The sequence below is a fragment of the Protomyctophum parallelum genome, assembly GCF_964188405.1.
Source record: "Protomyctophum parallelum genome assembly, chromosome: 4".
Classification (NCBI taxonomy): domain Eukaryota; kingdom Metazoa; phylum Chordata; class Actinopteri; order Myctophiformes; family Myctophidae; genus Protomyctophum; species Protomyctophum parallelum.
The window spans coordinates 12872145-12894077 of NC_139700.1; the positions used below are offsets into that span (position 1 = coordinate 12872145).

At 41.5% G+C, this 21933-nt stretch overlaps 1 protein-coding gene across 3 annotated transcripts in view; it reads left to right on the forward strand.

Annotated features, from left to right (window-relative positions):
• The window catches only part of insc (INSC spindle orientation adaptor protein), a 91188-nt gene that overhangs the window by 24308 nt on the left and 44947 nt on the right, over nucleotides 1-21933 (forward strand). The window contains exons 2-4 of one of the 3 annotated variants that reach the window (XM_083763608.1): nucleotides 3903-3994; nucleotides 20952-21366; nucleotides 21584-21636. In XM_083763608.1, coding sequence (XP_083619734.1) covers nucleotides 3921-3994; nucleotides 20952-21366; nucleotides 21584-21636 — 542 coding nt within the window. In that variant the 5' untranslated portion in view covers nucleotides 3903-3920. Of the gene's footprint in view, nucleotides 1-3902; nucleotides 3995-20948; nucleotides 21367-21583; nucleotides 21637-21933 lie in introns of all 3 variants that reach the window. The other 2 variants (XM_083763607.1, XM_083763609.1) reach the window with 2 other exon arrangements.

The window sequence follows — 21933 nt, forward strand, 5'->3', positions numbered from 1 at the left end:
AAACTATAAGAATAAGACTAAATGTATTGGCAATTTTGTCAACAAAGACTAAATGTTACGTTGTGATTGCTTGCAAAAGTCCATTGTGGTCATTGTGAAAACCCAAAATAAGCGATGTCAATGTTAATGCCACATCTGACCTGGCACACAGTACAGTACAGTACAGTATAGTACAGTACAGTACAGTACAGTACAGTACAGTACAGTACAGTAAGACAATCATTGCAATCTTTGACTGCTTACTGGCACTACTGTTTGTATAGTACAGTACATTTACTGTATCAATGTTTGCTATAACAAAACACTTAACAACACTCATTTGAAACAGGTTGATGACTAAGTATTTGGGTTCATATATATCTTCTTCGCAAAATGACTTTCAAACTAGGAAGGTTATGGCCTGATCAGCCTGCAATGACATGCATAAGATCTGGTCATCCTGACTCGAGAGACTCAGTAAGGGGTTCAAAGTAAAGATATTTAGGACTACAGTCAAGCCGATTCTACTCTATGGCTCCGAGACATTAAGAAATTAGAGAAACTGGATGGCACTTAACCCGCCTTCTAACGAGAGCGGAAAATCTCTCTTGGAAGAGCCACCCATCGACTGATCTAATATACCGCAACATTCCTCGTGTTTCTTATAGTCCGATCCAGAAGAACACACTTTGCCGGCCACTGCTACAGAGCTGATAATGAGGTTATATCTTCCCTTCTCTGGAGTCCTGCCTCAAAGCAGACCAGAGGTAGAAAACTGTCGTTCCCTGATGTCATCGCTAGGGACATACAGTAAGCATCAGTAAGCAGGAACTGGGGATGGCAATGAAGGACCGGGAAGTCTGGCGTGGCATTGTGAAATCCATGATCTCGACCGCGGTCGAAAAAAGATGATGATGCTGTAAGAATCTTTATGCCATCTTAGATCTAATAACATGTACTGTAACTATAAAGCAGGCAGCCGCTCACTGTGTGAAGAAGAGGCACTAAACCCGCCTGGCCGTGAAAGCATGCCAATCTAGAAGGAATGCCAAACCTGCTGTAAACCGTCCGTAATGCTCACTATGACACCAGCACTACACCGCCACCCCCACAACCCACCCACCGTACCCCCCCCCCCCCCCCCCCCCCCCCCCCCCTCCCATGCATCATTTGCCTTGGTGGACACTCTCCTGTTAAAAGGAGAGATTTGTTTCAATACGAGGGTGCTTGACACCTGCATGGCACTTAGTTGCACACTCTAAGTGCTGGGGCTGAAATGGCTTGATTGGACACATTAGAAGCCTCATCTCAATTAGTATGATAATACACAGGAGAGCGTTGGAAGGAGACGGTCACCCATGTAATGGGATCTCCAGGCACCGTCTCGCACCTTTTGACCCTGTGGTTAAATACTGTATCTGGTCAGAATAAGCTATTGCATGCCAATGCCATCAAGAATAATCTAATGGTGCCATAAAGTTAGCGGACAGACTGGTGTGTGTTCCGTTCTGCTGTGTCCTATTCCATTAGTTTCTGTCCTGACAGGATTGCCATGTTGATATTAAACGCTAGAGCCAATGGGGCATAGCACAGTGTGGGTATGCCTGGCCAGGCTGTCAGGCTCCTGCCACAGTACAGTGTGGGTATGACAGAACAGGAACATTTCTGGTCCGGTCTCTCTGAAAATGGTCCCAGAGGAGCAATGCCATGCAGGGCTGACGTTATAGAGCAAATAGCATCCCTTCCCCCTAGCTCCTTCTCTCTTGTGATCTATCTCTCTCTCTCTCTGTCTCAGACACACTCTGTCTCTTTTTCGATCTCGCTTACTCAAAGACCCCCTTCCCTCTCTCTCCCTCTCTGTCCACAGATAGGTCCCTTGTTGCTCATAAGTACCTAACCCGGGGTATTTTCCGAGAAGTATGAGAGGCCGTAAATCATCAGCAGTGACTTCCCTAATGCACTGACTTCACCATCTTCTGTTTCTCTCCCGTCCCTGTTCTGGCAGCTTTTGATATTACTATTAGTAAGTAAACAACATCAGGAAGCAGGAAGCAGGACTCAACCATCAGGATTCCATTATTTTATTGTATATGTCATCACACCGGAGAGAGACTAGTGTCTCCCTCCAGAGCTTCCCCCGGCACGCCACACACATGTCCCACACATATTTTATACTGTCAGCAGTGTACAGAGTTTCAGGAGTAACAAGAGAAGGTCATTCCTTAAATGGACTCTATTTTATAGTTAACTCACACAGTTTGAAATAGGTTTACACGAGTCGGCTGCAGACTCTAATGAGTTTGTCAGTGAAGAACAGGTGCGGTAATTAGAGTGTTAAGTATCATCTACTAGTAGGCTACATTAAATTAATCAATACCATAGTGTTTATATGCATTCTCTCCACCACATCCCGGTCTCTGTCCCCAAGATATAGCCGAGGCTTCTCTTGCTCACGATGGTATTTCAGTGTGGAGGAACGTATAGAATACTGCGATATCAAGTGCAAGTCACGATCAGATGATGCAGACAGTGACGTCCGTATATGCACACACACACACACACACACACACACACACACACACACACACACACACACGTTCTTTAGATTCCACTTCCTTGTACTGTGAGTGCTTCTGTTGGCTTTGATCGACCCCGTAACACTCTCTAAGCATTTAATAAAAGCTGGTACATTGCCGTGCCAAAACTTGCCCTGCAGGATATGGAGCGTTATCTCTGTGGTGTGCGAGTGTCTGTGTTTGCATGATGTATATGTGTACAGTACGTGAGAGTATACAGTAGGTGTGTTGTAGTGTGTGTGTGTGTGTGTGTGTGTGTGTGTGTGTGTGTGTGTGTGTGTGTGTGTGTGTGTGTGTGTGTGTGCGTGTGTGCGTGTGTGCACATGTGTGTATTTACACAGACACATGCATCTGTTTTCTATACATGTGCATATATGCATGTGTGTTTCCCTACATTTCCGCACAGCGCAATTTGTATCTGCTATACGTGCTAATTAGACTCCCCATAAACATGACATTAGTAACCAAATGGACCCGTGCAGCATGACATTAACTAAATGGATTAGAGCGCAAGACGGCTTCCGCAGCTTTTGCCCGAATGGAAATGGAATAATCTAAAAGGAAAACATCAATATAAAAAAAAGAAAAACGGAATAAAGTTGTGGCGGGCACTTAAGAATGTTAGCCCCTTTTGCTTGCCCTCAGAGTAAAGAGAGAGAGAGAGGGAGAGCTGGCTGGCAGCCAGCCAATAAATTAGAAGATAAGAAATATTATTCCACTGGCACAGAGCGGGCCTGTGGCTATTTAAAACAGGGAGCTTTATTGATAATTGAATTACTTGGAAGGAAAAAAAGACAAGACGAGAATAGAAGGCTTTGCAGGAGCAGATCAATAGGGGTGATGCTGTAGTGGATAACACTGCAGTGGCACGCGACACAGCCACGAGAGAGAGAGAGAGAGAGAGAGAGAGTGTGTGTGTGTGTGTGTGTGTGTGTGTGTGTGTGTGTGTGTGTGTGTGTGTGTGTGTGTGTGTGTGTGTGTGTGTGTGTGAGAGCGTGAGAGCGTGAGCGCATGTCCACTCCATGCCCCATGTTCACCACGCACACACACACACACACACACACACGCATGCACACACACACACACACACACACGCACACACATGTTATGTCCATTCATTTCCTCTAACCATACTTGACTTCATTGCATTTCTCCATGAAGATGTCGAATTCTTAAGTCACAATACACTGATAAGCCTCGACAGAGTCGATTCGGTTTCATGTGATGACGTCAGTATTGAATGCTTTTCCTTGTCTTCCAGGTTGTGTGCTGAAGGATAATGTCCTCAGACAGAATGGCCACTCCACAGAGCAGCTCCAGTATTGAATGCTTTTCCTTGTCTTCCAGGTTGTGTGCTGAAGGATAATGTCCTCAGACAGAATGGCCACTCCACAGAGCAGCTCCAGACAGAGTAGCTCCATCTCATCTTCTTCAATGAGGCAAGTGAAGTAGTAACGACTGACTGGGGCCTGGTGGGAGTCATTATGGACAGGGAGCATTTAGGCCCGTTTACACTGGCAGCCAAATCTAGCCTGAATCCAGGCTGAATCTATGCCACATCCAGAATAAAATATGATTTGTTTAATTAAGTCTAAATGCAGACTGGTCACATACCGGTAGGCTACAAGTCACATGGAATCAGATTTTTCCCAATGTGACTTCAGTCACATTTCGAATCTGATTTGAGGAGATCCGTCTCAGTCTGAATGCAACAACCTGATCTAAATCAGATTCCATGTGACTTGTATGTGACTTGTTTGTGTTTAGACTTATTTAAGCAAATCAGATTCTATTATGTCATGTGTTACAATTAAGACATTTAGCAGGCACTCAGAGTGACTTACAGGTCAAGAGGGTCAGAGGAAAGACTGGTGTCTGGTGGATGAGAAGGAGCTTTATTTATTTTTATTTCCTTTATTTTTTAAATTAGTTCTTATAAAGGAGTAGTATAGTTGCGAAAGCTTCAGCAGAGGTGTGGGAATCGGTGTAGGGGGTTGAGGAGGGAGAAGTTACAGACAGACAGACAGACAGACAGACAGAGAGGGGTGAATATATGTTCCCTCAGCTCAGAGGGTTTCAGATGACCAAGGAGCTGGTCAAGCTGAACTTGTATTGCCACTACCAGCTCGGAAGAGACAGGACAGTATAGTAGGGCTGTGCATGGTGAAATATTGTGTCACTAAAGTTCATGATATTAAAATGTTATGATATTCATAACCGTGATGAAAAACTGAAGCGCGATATCAGACATTAATAAAATAATAATACATCTTGTGCTATAGTGCTTTGTTGGAACTGATGCGTCAGCTTCCACAGTTGAGTGCAAGAGCCCCAACGATAATGAGGGGCGTTGGCATTATCATTGCAATTTGCAGGAGACATGAGGCTATTTTCTGTGGTGAAAATGGAATGGAAAATCAAGGATTTCGATGACATCTCCATGTGTTCCCCAATTAGCGGCCCGCGGGCCATCTGCGGCCCACGGAGCGCCCCCTTGTGGCCCGCGGAAGAATTTCAATTATGGGGGGGGGGGGGGGGGGGGGGGGGGGGTCCCAGCTATAAGTGGCATTAAATGGGGGTCAGTAGCCTCTGCATGTCAAACTGGGGGTCCTTTTCAAATGGGGACTTGCCCTGATCATTAATTTCAGGGCAAGACCTCGACCTCGCACGTGCCGACTCAGCCCCCAGCCTGGTACCGTAGTCAAAATATGGCCCTTGAGGAAAATTTATTGGGGAACCCGACTCGATGGCCAATATCATACAGACCGTGAAAGTGGCAGATTGAACTATAGGGCAAACAACAGCATTGTTCTGCATTTTGCTTTTTTTTTTTACTTTTGTTTAGTAAAATATCAAATGTTTTCAATATTGTGAACCCATTATGTCGTATTGTATCATACCGTGTGTGTGTGTGTGTGTGTGTGTGTGTGCGTGCGCGCACATGGGATGGGAAGAGGGTATGTGTAATGAGGAGGCAGATTATATGAATTACACTTTGGAGGTGTAAGAATTTGTACTGTCCCAGCACCTTGGGTATAGGGTATCGGTGAGGTCAGGTACAGATCAACATCAGAATATGAATCTCTTTTTATTGCCTGGTATGTTTGTAATGTCTGTACTTGAGTAGGCTATATAGCAAAACTAGTAGCTCACTTCTAGAGTGTAGGCTAGTGGCTACACAAGTTGTCTGCAGTGGCAATACACACAAAAAAGCCCTCACGCACGCACGCACGCACGCACGCACGCACGCACGCACGCACGCACACACACACACACACACACACACAGACACACAGACAGACAGACAGACTCATAGACTAAACACCTGTGTCTGGACAGTATATTTGCTTTAGAAGGGAGCTCAGTTGATGCCAATTTTTCCCGGAGTGCTTTACTTTCATCATCCTGTCTACAGCAGTGATCTTCTCCAACTGCCTCAGTAAAGAAAATACGAGCTGTTATTTTTAGCTTTTTCAAGGGTCCTCAAGATTAATCTCAGCTGTTTGAAGCCAAATCGTGACTTGCCTTGAAGAATTCTTGCAGACACAAACTAGAAAAGTGTGCTCCTTGGAGCGTGGATCTCTGCCAGGCCGCAGGTTGCCTACCCAGGACTGTGTCAGTCGTGGTGTGCAGCTGTCAGTATAGTGGTTCCATTTTAGGGTATGATTGGACGTTGCATTCATTATTTTTGCCATTCTTCAGTTCACCAATGTCATGAGCTAACCTTTCTGGACACCCTTGTGGAATGTTATGGCATCCAGACCAGGCTTTTGTGAAACGCACGCATGCACACACACACACACACACACACACACACAGACACACACACACACACACACACACACACACACACACACACACACACACACACACACACACACACACACACACACACACACGCATGCACACACACACGCACACCTAGCACGCATGCACTTTCTCTCTCTCTCTCTTTCTCTCTCTCTCTCTCTCTCTCTCTCTCTCTCTCTCTCTCTCTCTCTCTCTCTCTCTCTCTCACAGTCTCACTCACCCTTACCTTACACCCTTACAAGCCACTGATATCATTCCAGCAGAAAATAGAACATGGAGCCCATGCAGAAGCATGTGCCACTTTGGCCCCCTGGTCGACTGTCTCCTTGTGATAATGCCCTGGAATGGTGACAATGTGTGGCAGACACTGGTGACATGCAGGCAGTCCTTCTCATACAGTAGGGAATAAGATATACAGTCAGTGGTGAGTGACACAAGGTGCTATTATTATTATTATTATTAAATTGTTGTCGGGACTGTAGATTGGATCAGTGAATCATAGTGCTGCTATTGGGGCTTATATGCTTAGCTTATGTCGTCTTTATTGTCTCCACCAGTCGAAGCCATGTATGGAAGAGATATGTTTTTCGCCCGGCTCGTATGCACCGTCCCAGCCAACCCGCCACTTATGATGCGTTTGCAAATAAAACAGCAAATTGTGCCTGATTTGTTGGACCAGATTACATGGTGTGTATATGTCCATCAAATTGTGCCTGATTTGCTGGGACCAGATTACATGGTGTGCGCAAGTAACCAGCTCTCAATGATGACGTAAGAAATATGTGTATTAAAGGACCCAATGCCAGAGTGTAATTGGTCTTCGATGGTGACGTAATGACGATATGTTTTAGTGTTGGGAGGATTAAAGGTAATGCTCCTGTGTATACATGTATGTAATCTGGTCCCAGCAAATCAGGCACAATTTGCTGTTTTATTTGCATACGCATAAAAAGTGGCGGGTTGGCTGGGACGGTTTTGGGCGCAAAGTAACCACAGTATACCGCTAATCAACTTACAAATTATTATGTATAGTATATGTATAACTAGCTCTCAATGATGACGTAAGAAATATGTGTATTAAAGGACCCAATGCCAGAGTGTAATTGGTCTTCGATGGTGACGTAATGACGATATGTTTTAGTGTTGGGAGGATTAAAGGTAATGCTCCTGTGTATACTTGTATGTAATCTGGGCCCAGCAAATCAGGCACAATTTGCTGTTTTATTTGCATACGCATTATAAGTGGCGGGTTGGCTGGGACGGTTTTTGGCGCAAAGAAACCACAGTATACCGCTAATCAACTTACAAATTACATATATATATATAGTATATGTATAACTAGCTCTTAATGATGAGGTAAGAAATATGTGGATTAAAGGACCCAATGCCAGAGTGTAAATGGTTTTCGATGGTGATGTAATGACGATATGTTTTAGTGTTGGGAGGATTAAAGGTAATGCTCCTGTGTATACATGTATGTAATCTGGCACCACTGCCGTATCAGGCACAATTTGCTGGGACGGTGCATACGCATAAAAAGTGGCGGGTTGGCTGGGACGGACAAATTACATATACATATACATAGTATATGTATATGTAATTGGTTGACAGTTTGTAGCGGTCGAAAGTACTTGCGCGCTCTGCTTGCGCACTAGTTGGCCATTTATGGCCTACTAGTGTGCAACAAGCAAGTATGCACTCGACAGAGTGCAGTTCTAGTTACATACTGTATTGGAAAATGTAATAGAGCACCCTTTGTCCTTTATTACATTGTCCAACATATTATGCTGGTTCTGTAAAACTGTGGGAGATGACCTTGCATCATCAAAATTATTTGTGATTTCATAGCATGGATATTTGAGGAAAACCTATTGTATTGGTTTGAATGTGTTTGTACTGCATCATGTTTGATTATGAATATGTTGAGCTGAGTGTGTGTGTGTGTGTGTGTGTGTGTGTGTGTGTGTGTGTGTGTGTGTGTGTGTGTGTGTGTGTGTGTGTGTGTGTGTGTGTGTGTGTGTGCGCGTGTGCGTGCAGAGGAAACACATTGTTCAGACAGTTCTGTTGTGAAATACTACATCTACACGAGTGCAGGCACACATGCATGCACTGACGCACACATGCTAACTCGATTGACAGACACACACACACACACACACACACACACACACACACACACACACACACACACACACACACACACACACACACACACACTGTCTTTGGCTCTGCATGGCTTTGTCTTATTCTCCCAAACAAACGCATACTGTACACAAGCAACCTGCAGAAATACACATGGACGCAAGGACCAACACATAGCATAAATACTAAATAAACACACACACACGCACACACACATGCATACAGTACGTTTACTTAGCAGACTTTGGTGACGTTACTCACTTGGACAATGACATCGAATGTTGATTGGGTATACATTCAATGTCATTTCCGGTTGGGCTGTCACCCATTTTAATGGGTGTGATTAAAAATCAAAGAATGCGAATAACTCTGAATCTAAATCAATGATTCCAATTCTAACAAAATATTGTGTTTTTGACGGCCCATCGTGGTCCTGTCGCTAGTCGCGTTAGAAGTAATCATACCTCTGGTGGTTGGCGATCCTCCACAAGGTCTTTTGGCTAGATGCTATGCTAACTGCACAAACATGGGCTCTGAAGCTGCAAATCACTGGGCACACTGATTTAATGGTTCCAACTGAACCTGGGCGATTAGAGTGTTAACCCTAGCCCTAACACTAGACCTACTAACGTAGGGGTGTGCCAATATATCATCATATATCACATTTTGCGATACTTCCTCCCGTAATATATTGTATCAGCCAGAGAGAGAGAGAGAGAGAGAGAGAGAGAGACGGACAGAATGAAAAAAATAAGGATCTGTAAAAAAACTTAACGAGAGACAGAGGCAGGCCGAGAGAGAATTCACAAAAAATGGAAAGAAGACTGGGTGAATGTGGTCCTGGCTGAACATTGGGTAGGATCAGTGCGTTCCTTCTGAAGCCGAGCAACACATCACTGAGCCATCTGGAAGTCAGATGTCTGACCCTGTACTTACCCATGATCCCCTCCACCATCCCAGACGAGAGGCCCTGATATCCCCTTACCCATCGCTACCTCAGGAGAACTCCTGCAAATCACGCCGTGGCTCGCACACTTAAATCACTAGGGGTCTAGAGCGACCCATATAACCACATGCTTTTCACATTTCACCTCATGCTCATCCCTCACCTCTCTACACAGTGAGGTTCTGTTTTTATTGTATTTGGTGATACTCGTCCTTTGACCCCTGAGAGGTAGATTTGTGTTGTATAGCCTTGCCTCTTGCTACATGGAGGTCAATGAGAAGGTCTTTCAAATCAAGTTTTTTTTATTGAAAACCAAATTTCCCTTTAATCCCGGTCTGATTTCAATGTGATTTTAGTGTCCTTGCGCCTTTTATTAGTACATTTAACATATTTAGATGTAATGCACATTCTTTTCCCCCTGCGTTGCATATTTTTTACTTTACTGTAGTAGGCCTATGTCTTATTTGTTATTCCTTGTATTCTGCTCTGTTGTTATTTTGTTTTTATTGAGAACTTCAAACTCCAAACTAAAGACTGATCTTTTTCCTTTTTTCTCTTGCGTTTAAAACAGTTTGAGGTCATTGTCATTTGTTCTTGCATTGTGTCTATTTGTTTTTGACAAACATTTCATGGTAGTCAGTGCTTGCTTGTGGATTTTTCTCATTTTAAAACCCTCCAGTCTGTTTTTAAATGTGCTAAATGAATTTGACTTGATATATTTGACTAGACCATAGTGTATTTAGTAACTACCGCCCTATTTCTGTTCTCCCATGTTTCTCAAAGATTCTGGAGAAATTAGTCTTTAACAGAATGATCGAACATCTGCAGGACCATAACATACTGTACAAACACCAATATTGATTTAGGAAAAATCATTCTACAGAAATGGCTATTCTTCAATTAGTTGATAAAATTCATACTGCATTCAATAATAATTAATACGCGTTGGGAATTTTTCTCGACTTATCTAAAGCATTTGATACTGTTAATTATGATATTCTTCTTCAAAAGTTACTACACTATGGATTTGCTGGAATCACTCATACATGGTTTTTAAATTATATTCATAACCGTCAACAATTTATCATCAACGGTAAATCATCAGAGAGTGCAACCTTAAAATGTGGGGTCCCCCTGGGGTCTATACTAGGACCACTCTTATTTCTGATTTATATTAATGATTTGGCCGCATCTTTGTCCTTCTTGTTTCCTGTACTTTTTGCAGATGATACTAATTTATTTATTTCACATACTGATTTCTCAGCTCTAATGGCAAAGGCTAAACACGATCTTGAAAATATTTCAAAATGGTTTAAATTAAACAAATTATCACTGAACATAAAATCTAATTTTATTATATTTACATAAAAAAATAAAAAGTATTGTAATACTAACACCTGTCTGTCTATAGGAGATGATCCAATTTCTCAGGTTACATCAACAACCTTCCTTGGTGTAATTATCCATGAAAGACTAAGCTGGACAAACAACATTAGCCATGTCTGTAAGAAAATGTCAAAATCCATTGGCATTATTGGTAAATTCCGTAGTCTGGTTAATCAAAACTGTCTCCCAACTCTTTATTATAGCTTAATTTATCCATATCTTATATATTGCAATATCATTTGGGGAGCTACTTATAATACACATCTTCACAAACTCCACATTTTGCAAAAAAGATTCTGCAGGATTGCCACATACAGTGATTGGTCTGCTCATTCTGCCCCTCTTTTTAAACAACTCAATATTTTACCAATCTTTAATTTAAATACATACCAAACCTGCAACTTTATTTTCAAAGTATTGTTCCAGCCAGTTTCATTTCCTTTGCCATGTAAAGACTTTTTCCAGTTCAACAGTGATGTGCACCACTTCAATACGAGACAGTCAAATCATTTACATCTCCCAAAGTTCCGTACTGGTCTGTGTCAGTTCTCCATCAGATACAGCTATGGAACACCTATACAGCAATATCATCAAATTCTACTTCATTAAAAAATATCAAACATAAGTTTAGGACCCACTTAATTGACCAGATCACCTAATTATATTTCTTTGTATCATCTATTCTTTTCTCTAATCATGTAAATAACCAAAAAGTTTCATTCTAATCATGTTCTTGTTGTGTTTTTGTTTTGTTGTTTTGTTTATGTTTTATATACTGCAATCATGTTTTCTGGATATTCTATATCTCATGTACAATGTTTCATTATAATCTATATAGGTAGAGGCCTCGTATAAGCCCCTTGGGCTTTTTTACCTCAGCCTAGCACCTTACCCTTCTCATATTTATATGTTCACTGTGTTGTTGTTTTTTTATACTGTGCTAAATAAATAAATACAAATACAATAGATTTGACTAATACTGCATTGTAACAGTTTGTTGCTTTGATTAGAATTTTGCTACATATACGATGTCTAAAATCTTATTATGAAGCAGAGCTGGTTGGGGACTTAATATTTAGTTTGAGGATATTTATGCAGGGCATATACTTCAGATCCCAAGGGGAATTGAACCTAAAACTCGCCAGATACAGGAATATCTCTAATACAGTTCACCAAATCAAAGATCATCAAATGAGATGATCTGCTTGACATTTGAAGTTGAAATCTCTCATGATAAGCATCGAAGTCTCAAGTGTGAGGAAATCGGAAATTTGAATATTTTGGGGGGTTCTGTGTGAGAATAATACATGGCGACATTTGACACGTGACTTTGTAGTTCATTATTTGAGGAACAAGAGTCCCCTTGTTCCCTACTGTAGTCCGTTCCAAATAAGCCACAGTCGCCCGAATCCTCAAAGTCTCGCAGCTCATTCCACCCACATTTCCATTCGGTTCCATGTTCAGCCACTTATACTGTGGTTCTGTTGTGGTGCTGCAGAGAGATTTCCAGTATACTCCTACAGTATGTGGCAGCACAGCGTTACAGACAGCAATGCTCATGAAAAACAGACATGGTGGGATTTAAAAAAAAAACAGCTTGTTGAATCTAAGGGCCGATTCATATATTTTAGAGCTGAATAAAAGTCGGTTCGGCGCTGTAGAGCCTACAATGTGATGTCATTTGAGGTTCGGGGGGGCGGGTACCGTCCTAAAGTCGGCTCTTCGGTGCTACTGAAAATTTCTGACGAGCCAAAATCATTTCGGCACTACAGCGCCGAAACAATGGTAAAATAGGAGTATGAGTCGGCCCTATAATACTAAATGATGTTCTTATCAGAGATCTGTGTGGGACAGAATATTCTGGAATGAGTTTCTGTGTCTTAGTTTGTGTACTGACACCAACTCAGGGTCACCTTGGAGTATAAGATGAATAGAAAACATTATATGAAGTGTTGGGTCCACTGCGACTTAGAAGCGTCATGTCCAGGGGGTGTACTATAGGGCATCATGGCTGAAACAACAAACAGGAGAGAGGCTCCTGCCCTATACATTTGTCACACTTTTAGATCATATCCGTGGTCGTCATATCTATGCCAAAACAATGGGAACATTATTAAAAAAATCCCATCTTTGTATTTTTATATCAAAAGTCCATACAATTCCAAATTGAATTACTTTCTTTGAACGAAAACGTGCTGCATGAATAAAAAATGTATCTTGATTTCATTCACCGTCCAAACACTGCTGCTTCTGATTACAGATCAACTACTCAGTTTTTAATCTCATTCAAGATGATATCCAGACAGTGTATTACTCGTTTCAAAGAGAATCATCACGCTAAAATATTTACTATACTGTACGTGTACGCGCATGTAAAGGAGCTACGTCCCATACTCTGAAGGGATGCGACATTATGATTGGTTCAAAAACACACAGCTTTTCGTTTCAGAGTAAAACTTCTAAATAAAATGCTTGAAAAATACCATTGCACATGGACATGCAGAATCAATTAGGCTACACACCATGGGACATGTCAGGCTTCTATCAGTCTCAAATATGTTGCCAATTATGTAAAGTCCCTGAACACTCATAAATGTGTTTTCATTTACTCTTACTGATTACACCTCGAGTCAGGTCGAAGCTGTAGGTCAAGCTGCTGACAATTTCTTCATGTCACAGACTGCAACAAAACAAAAACAAAACAGCTCTCAATCTAACCCACACAACCATGAGGTGTAATCAGCCAGAGTAACTGAAAACACCTGTATGAGTGTGCAGGATATGGATACACCCAGGCATACGTGGCAAGAGGCGACAAGATGCCACCTAGTCCAGGCGTCTCTTACGGGTTTTTAAACAGCTGGTGGATGGAAATGACGCTGGCGCGTGGCTGCAACTTGTCGCGTCGGCCAAAAAACGGAAATGCTTGGCTTTCCCGATCTTATTTTAATGGTGTTTAGGACACATTTAGGAAATATTCTAGTCATGACGCCAGGTTCATGACCAAAATTTGTCATGAAAAAGTGGTCTCGCTTCCTTCCTGGACTATACAAGTCACAACTCCACGCAGCCTCCCCTCTCTCCACGAGGAGGGGCAGTGCAACAAAGAATCATGGTCATTGTAGGAATTCAGGCCATAGGGTGCAAATTTCAAATTGTGCTACTGTTATCTACTACAAATAGTATTAACATTGGGTGACTGCAGTTTCTTCCAGCGATGAAATGTCCCTTTAATCCTCCGTTTCATCCATTGTTCAGCAATTAAAATGTTCGTCTCCCAAGGCCAGTTTTTCCCACTTTGTCATGACATAATTAACCTCAGTTGATCACTACACCGTCATTTTATTCAGCTATAGTGTAGATATTTTTGTACTAACACAAACATTAAATGCCATTGACCATGAATGGAGAATTTACGTCATATATGTAGACGAGCAAATCGGTATTTTTGTTAAAATCCCATTGACAATGAATGGAGATATTTACGTCATATAATGTTTGAGGAAATTAATCTACATGTTACATCATGTTGATTTTATTCACTACAGTTTTCATTAACAACTAAACGCATCCTCTCTTCTCAGCCATCCTATATTTTACTCAAACTAATGGGAGGCTTAATTTTTAACCAAACATGTAGACATTTCAGCCTCTGTGTGTGTCTGTTTTGTTTTTCATAATGAATCATTTGAGACCTGGTGTAGTACAACTCCTGCTGTGGCCACCCACCCGCAAAGAGAAAATTTGTCCCTAGTCCCTCCTGCCCAATTATTTAACAGCATTACGCTGTAGTTATTTTGCACACATATTATATTATTACATTTTTTTTTTGTAAAATTTTGACAAATTGGAATGGATTTTATTTGATGGTTTTTACATTGGACGACATACTGTAGTGCTGCATGGCGTTGCATTGACATCAATATGACAGCATTTGGACAACATTGTCTATAGTCTATAATTGACTCCAGAGCAGAGGCTCTGGTGGATTTGAATCAGGCATGCCAGTGGGGATAATGGTGCCTGTCCATATGTAGCAGAGCAGTAAATAAGAGCAGGCACCTAATATCTACCCTATTATATGTTTGATTTCCCATGTGGGAGAGCCAGGTTTGAACTCAAGTCTTGATCGCATTGGGTTTCCCCGAATCCCCTCTGGGATCAAAGCTGGATAGGCTCTAGTATGCACATCAACAGCATTATTGGAAGGATATTGGGTCTCTTCCTTCGTTTGTAGGCGTCACCAATGTTTCTAATGAACACTCTGTTACATTGTGGTCAAATAGAGTCATGGTGTCGATATGGTGCATGGTTGGCTCAATGGAAAAACTCTGCTATAGATTTGGGCTTTGGGCCCAGGGAGCCTCATGGTTCCTGAGGGGGTTCCAGATGGCCCTGTATGGGAGTGTAACTCTCAGCATTGTGGGGGTCCTTGAAATAAAAAAGTTTGAGAACCACTGTGCTACACTAAATAGAACAGAGCCTTCATTAGTATCATTGGTAATTTGATCATTAGTTATTGGAACTTTCCAATACAAGTTAGCTAGAGTAGCCTAATGTCTTCCTTGGCCAGGATGAGATTCCACTTTGGATCAGTGGCAACAATTTACAACAATTTACAATTTAGGCATTTAGCAGACTCTCTTAATCCAGAGCGACTTACATTAAGCAAGAATTTGTTCTTGCCAAGAACAAAAAGACATGGGAATACATCACATATAAAATGCATTTATCATGAAACATGCTTAAGCTAAGAACGTAACTAGAACATATCTATATAATGACACTATACATATAAACTATACACATATGTATAGCATAGTGTCATTAATGCACGCCTGCGGTGCTGCAGCAACTCACCTGCAAAGGCAGCGCAGAAGTGCATCAATGACGTTAAACTACCCCATTGAGTGCAATACAGTTACCATTAAAACTAATATACTCACTAAAAAAGCTTTATTTTTTGAATGACAGATATAGCCACTACGACTACAATGAATGAATGAATTAATGAAATGTCACAAGAAACTCGTTAGCCAGTCTGCTGCGCTCTGGTAGAACAGGGCAGCTGATTTATTGGTTTTGATTAGGTGTTACATCATGCTCGTTTGAAGCACGGCTAGAAGTTTCAACCAAGTCTATGCGTGGTGTGTGCATAGCCATGCTAAACTATATTCTCGTGCTGTATTTTGCTCTCCATTTCATGGTCATGGAGGGGCGAGAGAGAGGGGGTGCAGAAAGAGAGAGAGAGGTGTGAATGGTGAGAAGAAAGTATATAGTGGGTCGCCGTGCGCAAATATGTCACATTTCTCTCCTGTTTAGGTAATAAAGGGCGCACCCTTGACTGCATTTGTCACTGTGCCTGCATGCCGATAATGTGCGCATGTGAACTTTTATTAGCCTACATTATAACGTGACATTTATTATACACCTCGAAAATATAGCCACTCTACAAGCTCACAACTGGTTGTGGACACTTCTATAGGTCTGACTCTGCTATTATTTTCTGTGCAGGACTTGCCATGTCGCCAGAGCAATGGTAAAAAAAAACACTTTTAAATTATATGGAGAGAAAAGTCGAGAGTCGGGATTTGGAGATTTACGCACATAGTGTGACATGTTGACAGACAATTCAAGAAACATGTTCCACTTCCACTGACAATTTAGGTGGCTTTTAAAATGCGGTACTTATTCCTTCATTAAAAAATATGATTGGCACCTCATAAGTGTAACTAGAAAAAGTGCCCTTCTGGGCACAGGTCTCCACCAGGTTATCCACAGATCCGTGCAGTTAGAGGTAAAAACACTTTTCGGCCAGTTATAGCGCCACCTTGAGGCTGAGTTGAAATTGTTCATGTGGCATTTTGTCCTCGGCCTAGTGGGAATGTGGGTGCACAATTTCACGGAAATGACGCGATGTGTTCATGATTTGCAGCATTTTGTTTGAAACTGAGCACTCCTGTGAACTTTGGAAGCCAATCTTAACCAATCAGGATGGAGTGTGAGAAATCTGAAAGACCGGTTTGGTTGAATGGCACTATAGTCTAGCGGCTAGACTATAGTGTAAATACAGTCAATTCAATTCAATTGAAGGAGCTTTATTGGCATGAGAAAACATACGTTTACATTGCCAAAGCAGGTGTCAAGATATAATAAAAAACAGTTGAAAATGGGGAAAGTGCAGTTGTAGGCTACAGCATTTTGAGTATTTAATTTAAATAGCATACAAAAAAAGAAAGAAAAAACGAATAAAAAAAAGAAGTCAGATTTAAGATGTGTTTAAAGGTAGCAGCTCTGTTTACATACAGTATAGCAGGTCTAGCGGTCTACTTGGTACAGATAGTAGTCACACTGAGTTAACAATAGATAGTCAGAAGCATATATGATAAATCATGATGTGCTTGTCTTTGGCTGTGAGATCACACGCTAGTGGCAAACATGCACACACACGTACATGCACACACGCACACGCACACGTACACGTACACACATGCACAGGGTGAGAGAGAGAGAGAGAGAGAGAGACATAGATATAGATAGATAGATAGAGAGTTTTTATCATACTATGCATAATGCTGACAATCTCTCACATTGTCACACATCGACGCGCTCATCTCCATAGATCTCCTGACGGGGATAACGGAGCTGTTGTAGTCTGACCCGTCCATGGCCCTGCATGTAAATATTTGTTATGCACTGTGAGCTGGAGATGACCTCTTCCCATCCCTGTTCAGAAAACAAACCTAAAAAAAGAAAGAAAAAAAAGACAAAGCTATTATCATCATGTTTGTTTTTTTCTCCCTCTGGTGAGCAGTGGTTTAATGTAACTAAGTACATTTACTTAAGTACTTTACTTAAGTACAATGTTGAGGTATTTGTACTTGAGTAGTTCCAAATTTTGAGTAGGCTACTTTTACTTCTACTCCACTACATCTCAGAGCCAAAATCTTTACTTTTACTCCACTACAATTATTTGAAAACTTTAGTTACTACTAGTTACTTTTGAGATTTTAATTTTGATTGGAAAACATACAGTACAGCCCTATATACTGTACATATACTATATACCCTATATTTCAGCCATTTTAAAATAGCAGTTGTAAATGCGACACATTTTGAACTTGAAATGAGACATTCTGCAATATGAGTATACTTTACTTATACTTTAAGTAGCCTACATTTTGATGCCGATCCCTTTGTACTTTTACTTGAGTACATTTTGACTATGGGACTTCTACTTGTAACGGAGTACAGTACATCTACATTGCAGTATACTTTTACTTAAGTAAAACATTTGAGTACTTTTTCCACCACTGCATTTCATGGCTCTATGTGACAGTTCTGGGTACGTACTCTCTCCAGATTGGCTGAAATTGGCAACCCACCTGAAATTTTTATTTAAGAGCTGGTGAGACAGGGAGTGTTACTTAACACTCTTTATACCATTTTCAACCCTTTTCATATAAAGGTCCATTATTTATTGGGCATTTGAGCCACGGACCATGCACCTTTTGATGACATTTAGCCTCTCAGACCCAAAACTAAAGAATATCTTGCGTCGTTGGATGAGATTTCGTCCAGAATTCCATGCTGTATTGATATTGGTACCATTAGGAGAGCTAACAGGCAAACGATCAAAATAACAATTCTTCTACATTCTCTAATTTGTGTAGACTTCTTGTAAATTAAGTAATACAAATGTTTAATAATAATAACCAAATGGACCCATTTGTTTTCATTTTACACTCTCGAGAGTTATAGATCTTTATTACAAGGTTTTTGAAAACATTTGAGCGAGAAATAGACGAAGCAGTACCCGCGTCGGTGGTTAATCAGTTTTAACCATTTAACCAAAATATTTTGGTAACCAACAAATATCACTTACCGTTCCTTTAACAGTTTTGCTCTTGCATTTGCTCTTGCATTTTTCACTGCATACTGTACTTTTTAATAACATTTAAAATTCTAATTTCAGGATTTGTACCAGCAATATAATAATTAAGGGACTAAGAAGTCACGCAGTGACTTTGGTCACTTATTGTTTTTGTGTTTATTTTTCTTCTCAGGTAACGACAACTCAGCCTGTCTTTCTTATTTGTGCATATTGTTCTTGTTGCGTATTGTCTTCTTTCTTGGTCCCGCCTTATCGCTGCTTGCAGCTATATTGTTGATTGTTATTGTCCACTTAGTCAGCTTGGGCACATACTATTTGAACTACGTAGGACCATCCTGTATATCCTATATTACGGCTTTTTGCTGACCAACTACACAGTGATTCTCTTTAGCAAACATATACAGCCTCTATATTGTTTGACAACTTAATTTGCAGCCACACCTTCCTAATATCTCAGCCTGTTTAGCCATACGGGTATAATAGCCGAAACCCAATATGTGACCATGAGCAAAAATAAATTCAACATAAAGGTTCTAGCATACGTCTGTGGGCCAATAAACAAATATGCATGTCTCAAAGGCACTCTATCAGGCCAAAGGGAAACGAGGTTTACCCTTCCGAACACATTCAATATGAGCTTTGTTTGGAGTCCTCGTGCGATAACAATGCCTCCCCTTTCATTTAACAACTAACACTCGATGCCGACGCAATATTTCGAATAGAGTCTCCATTGACATAGCATTTCCATAAAATGAAAAAACACACCAGACAATACCATTGGAGGCGGAGACGAGAAGCTTCGTTAGCACACCCGCGCTGCTTGTTTGCTCAGAGGCGGAGGAGGGAATCACGACAATCGACCCATCTTCCCTCTGCCAGGGTTTGCCTCATTGAGTGGTGGACCGTGGAGACCCCCTTTAAGCTAACGTTCAGCTGGGTCAATTGTAGCTAGGATTTTAGTGGCATAGTTGGTCTCTGAACTGTTTGGTTGATTTGACCCAACGATATAACACCAGCCCTGAGTTGATGGTGAAGGTTTGACTAACGAGCATAGACAACTCGCCTGTGAGATACTTGACCTCTCACCCCCAACATAGATCTTTTTTTAGGAACGCTGTGGTGTTTCAAATGTATCTTTGGAATATGTTACTATATGTCACAGAGGAAAGACTCTCTGGACCTATAAGTGTACTATTTACGACGCATGTTGAGTAAATGTATCTGCTTTGTGCAGGGAATTGGATCCATCAAGCGTACACAAATTGAGAGCAAACTGGATGATCAATACAGGTCCATTAAGCACGTGTGAACTCACAGTGCTCCAACCCATTGCATTACAAAGCAGTCAGACCCTATTTGATTTCAGCAGATGTCATCTGCTTTATTCATCCTTGTATACTGTGTTTGATATGATATTGATGATATGAAACTCTGCAATCTGTTAGTCTGTGCTATCCCCCAAACAAATCAGTTTGGGCATGTCATTATAGATGACAAATATTTGCGATGCATCATGATTCAAATTCTAGTATCCTAAGTTCTATATTTATCTTCTATTTCCTCTGTTCATGCTTTAGTAAGTAAGTTTCTGTGTTGTTCATGCTTTAGTAAGTGAGTTTCGGTGTACATACATGATGTCAATATTCACAGCCTGTGGTACTGACATCACTTGTGAGCACCAGTGTCAGTAAATACAACTTACTGTAAGACTACATTATCTTGTTTAAAAGTTCTAAAGGGGGTCTCAGGGGGTCCCCAGCTAAATGATTGATAGTTAGCATAGCAACCAAATGGATCATTATGGGTACGTGTAACTCAGAGACTGTACAAAATGGTTGGTTCCATTTTTACTTCTTTACGTCTTCAGAGTTACATGAACTTGTTACATGTTACATCAACGCGTCGCAGCGCTGCGACCCGCTGCGATGCGCTGCGATACGTTGAGGTTGTGAGCTTGTAGATCGGCTATTTTTCAGCAAGTGTAAAAACAGTCATCAAGGCCCGCCAAAATACATTTTAGTCGACTAAATCAGCTGTAGATTTAAATCGACTAAAATCTTATGATATTTAGTCGACTACAACTAGACTAAAACTAAAACATTTCAGGTGACTAAAATGTGACAAAAAAAAAACACTAAATGAAAACTATTCAAGAGATTACGACAAAACTAAAATCTAATCAACACTCTCTCTCTCTCTCTGCCCCTCCTCACAGCAGCAGCAGCAGGATGCAGTCCCTGCAGGTGGACTCGGTGCAGCGCTGGATGGAGGACCTGCGTCACATGACCGAGGTGGAGTGCATGTGCGTCCTCCAGGCCAAGCCCATCGGCGTGGAGGAGGACGCCCAGCAAGGGGAGCTGATCGTGGGCTCGTCCGTGCTCGGCGTCGGGGGTGGTGCAGGTGGGGGCAGCGGTGTGGGGGGGGGAGGAGGGGACCACGTGGCCAGGAACAACCTCCAGACGCTGCTGCGCCGGGCGCTGGTGGTGAGCACGGAGCTGGGCAAGATGTTCCAGAGGCTGGAGAAGGGCCGCTGGCAGAGGGTCCACAGCACGGCCGTGCGCGCCAACTGCCACGTGCGCTCGCTGGTGCACGAGTACGGAGCGGCGCGCAACACGCCGCCAGAGATGCAGAAGGTGTTTGTGTGTGCGTGTGTGAGTGCGTGCGTGTGTGTATTAGTAGTAGTAGTAGTATTATACAATAATATAAAATATAAATCCCATATGTTGACAATTGACATCAATGCTATAGAAGTCAAATTCGATTTACCATCATCCTGAGGACTCATTTCTAAACAAAGACTTTGGAAACCTGTCTGTATAAACCTGTCACTTGTTTAATGTCACTTTTCAGCATGAGAAATCTCTCCTTGATAAGTGCATGGAGCTGACCAATATCACAGAGAGGTAAACACACACAAACAGACGTATGGTATGGAAGTATGTTAAAAAAGTGCTTATGACTAAACCTCCTAACTCCATTGGATCCATCGGTCAAACCACATAACTTTTTTGGGGCTTGGAAAGTCAAATCTCCACATCCATTTTCCAAAACCTCCTAACTCACTTGAGCTGGGTACAGTGAGGACAGAGGACACATTCATTGTGTTGTTCTAAAAACACATTTAACGAAAAGAAAATATTTTGGTGTCTGCCCGACAGCAGAGATATAAGATTTAAGTAGTTAAATAATACAGTTCAGGA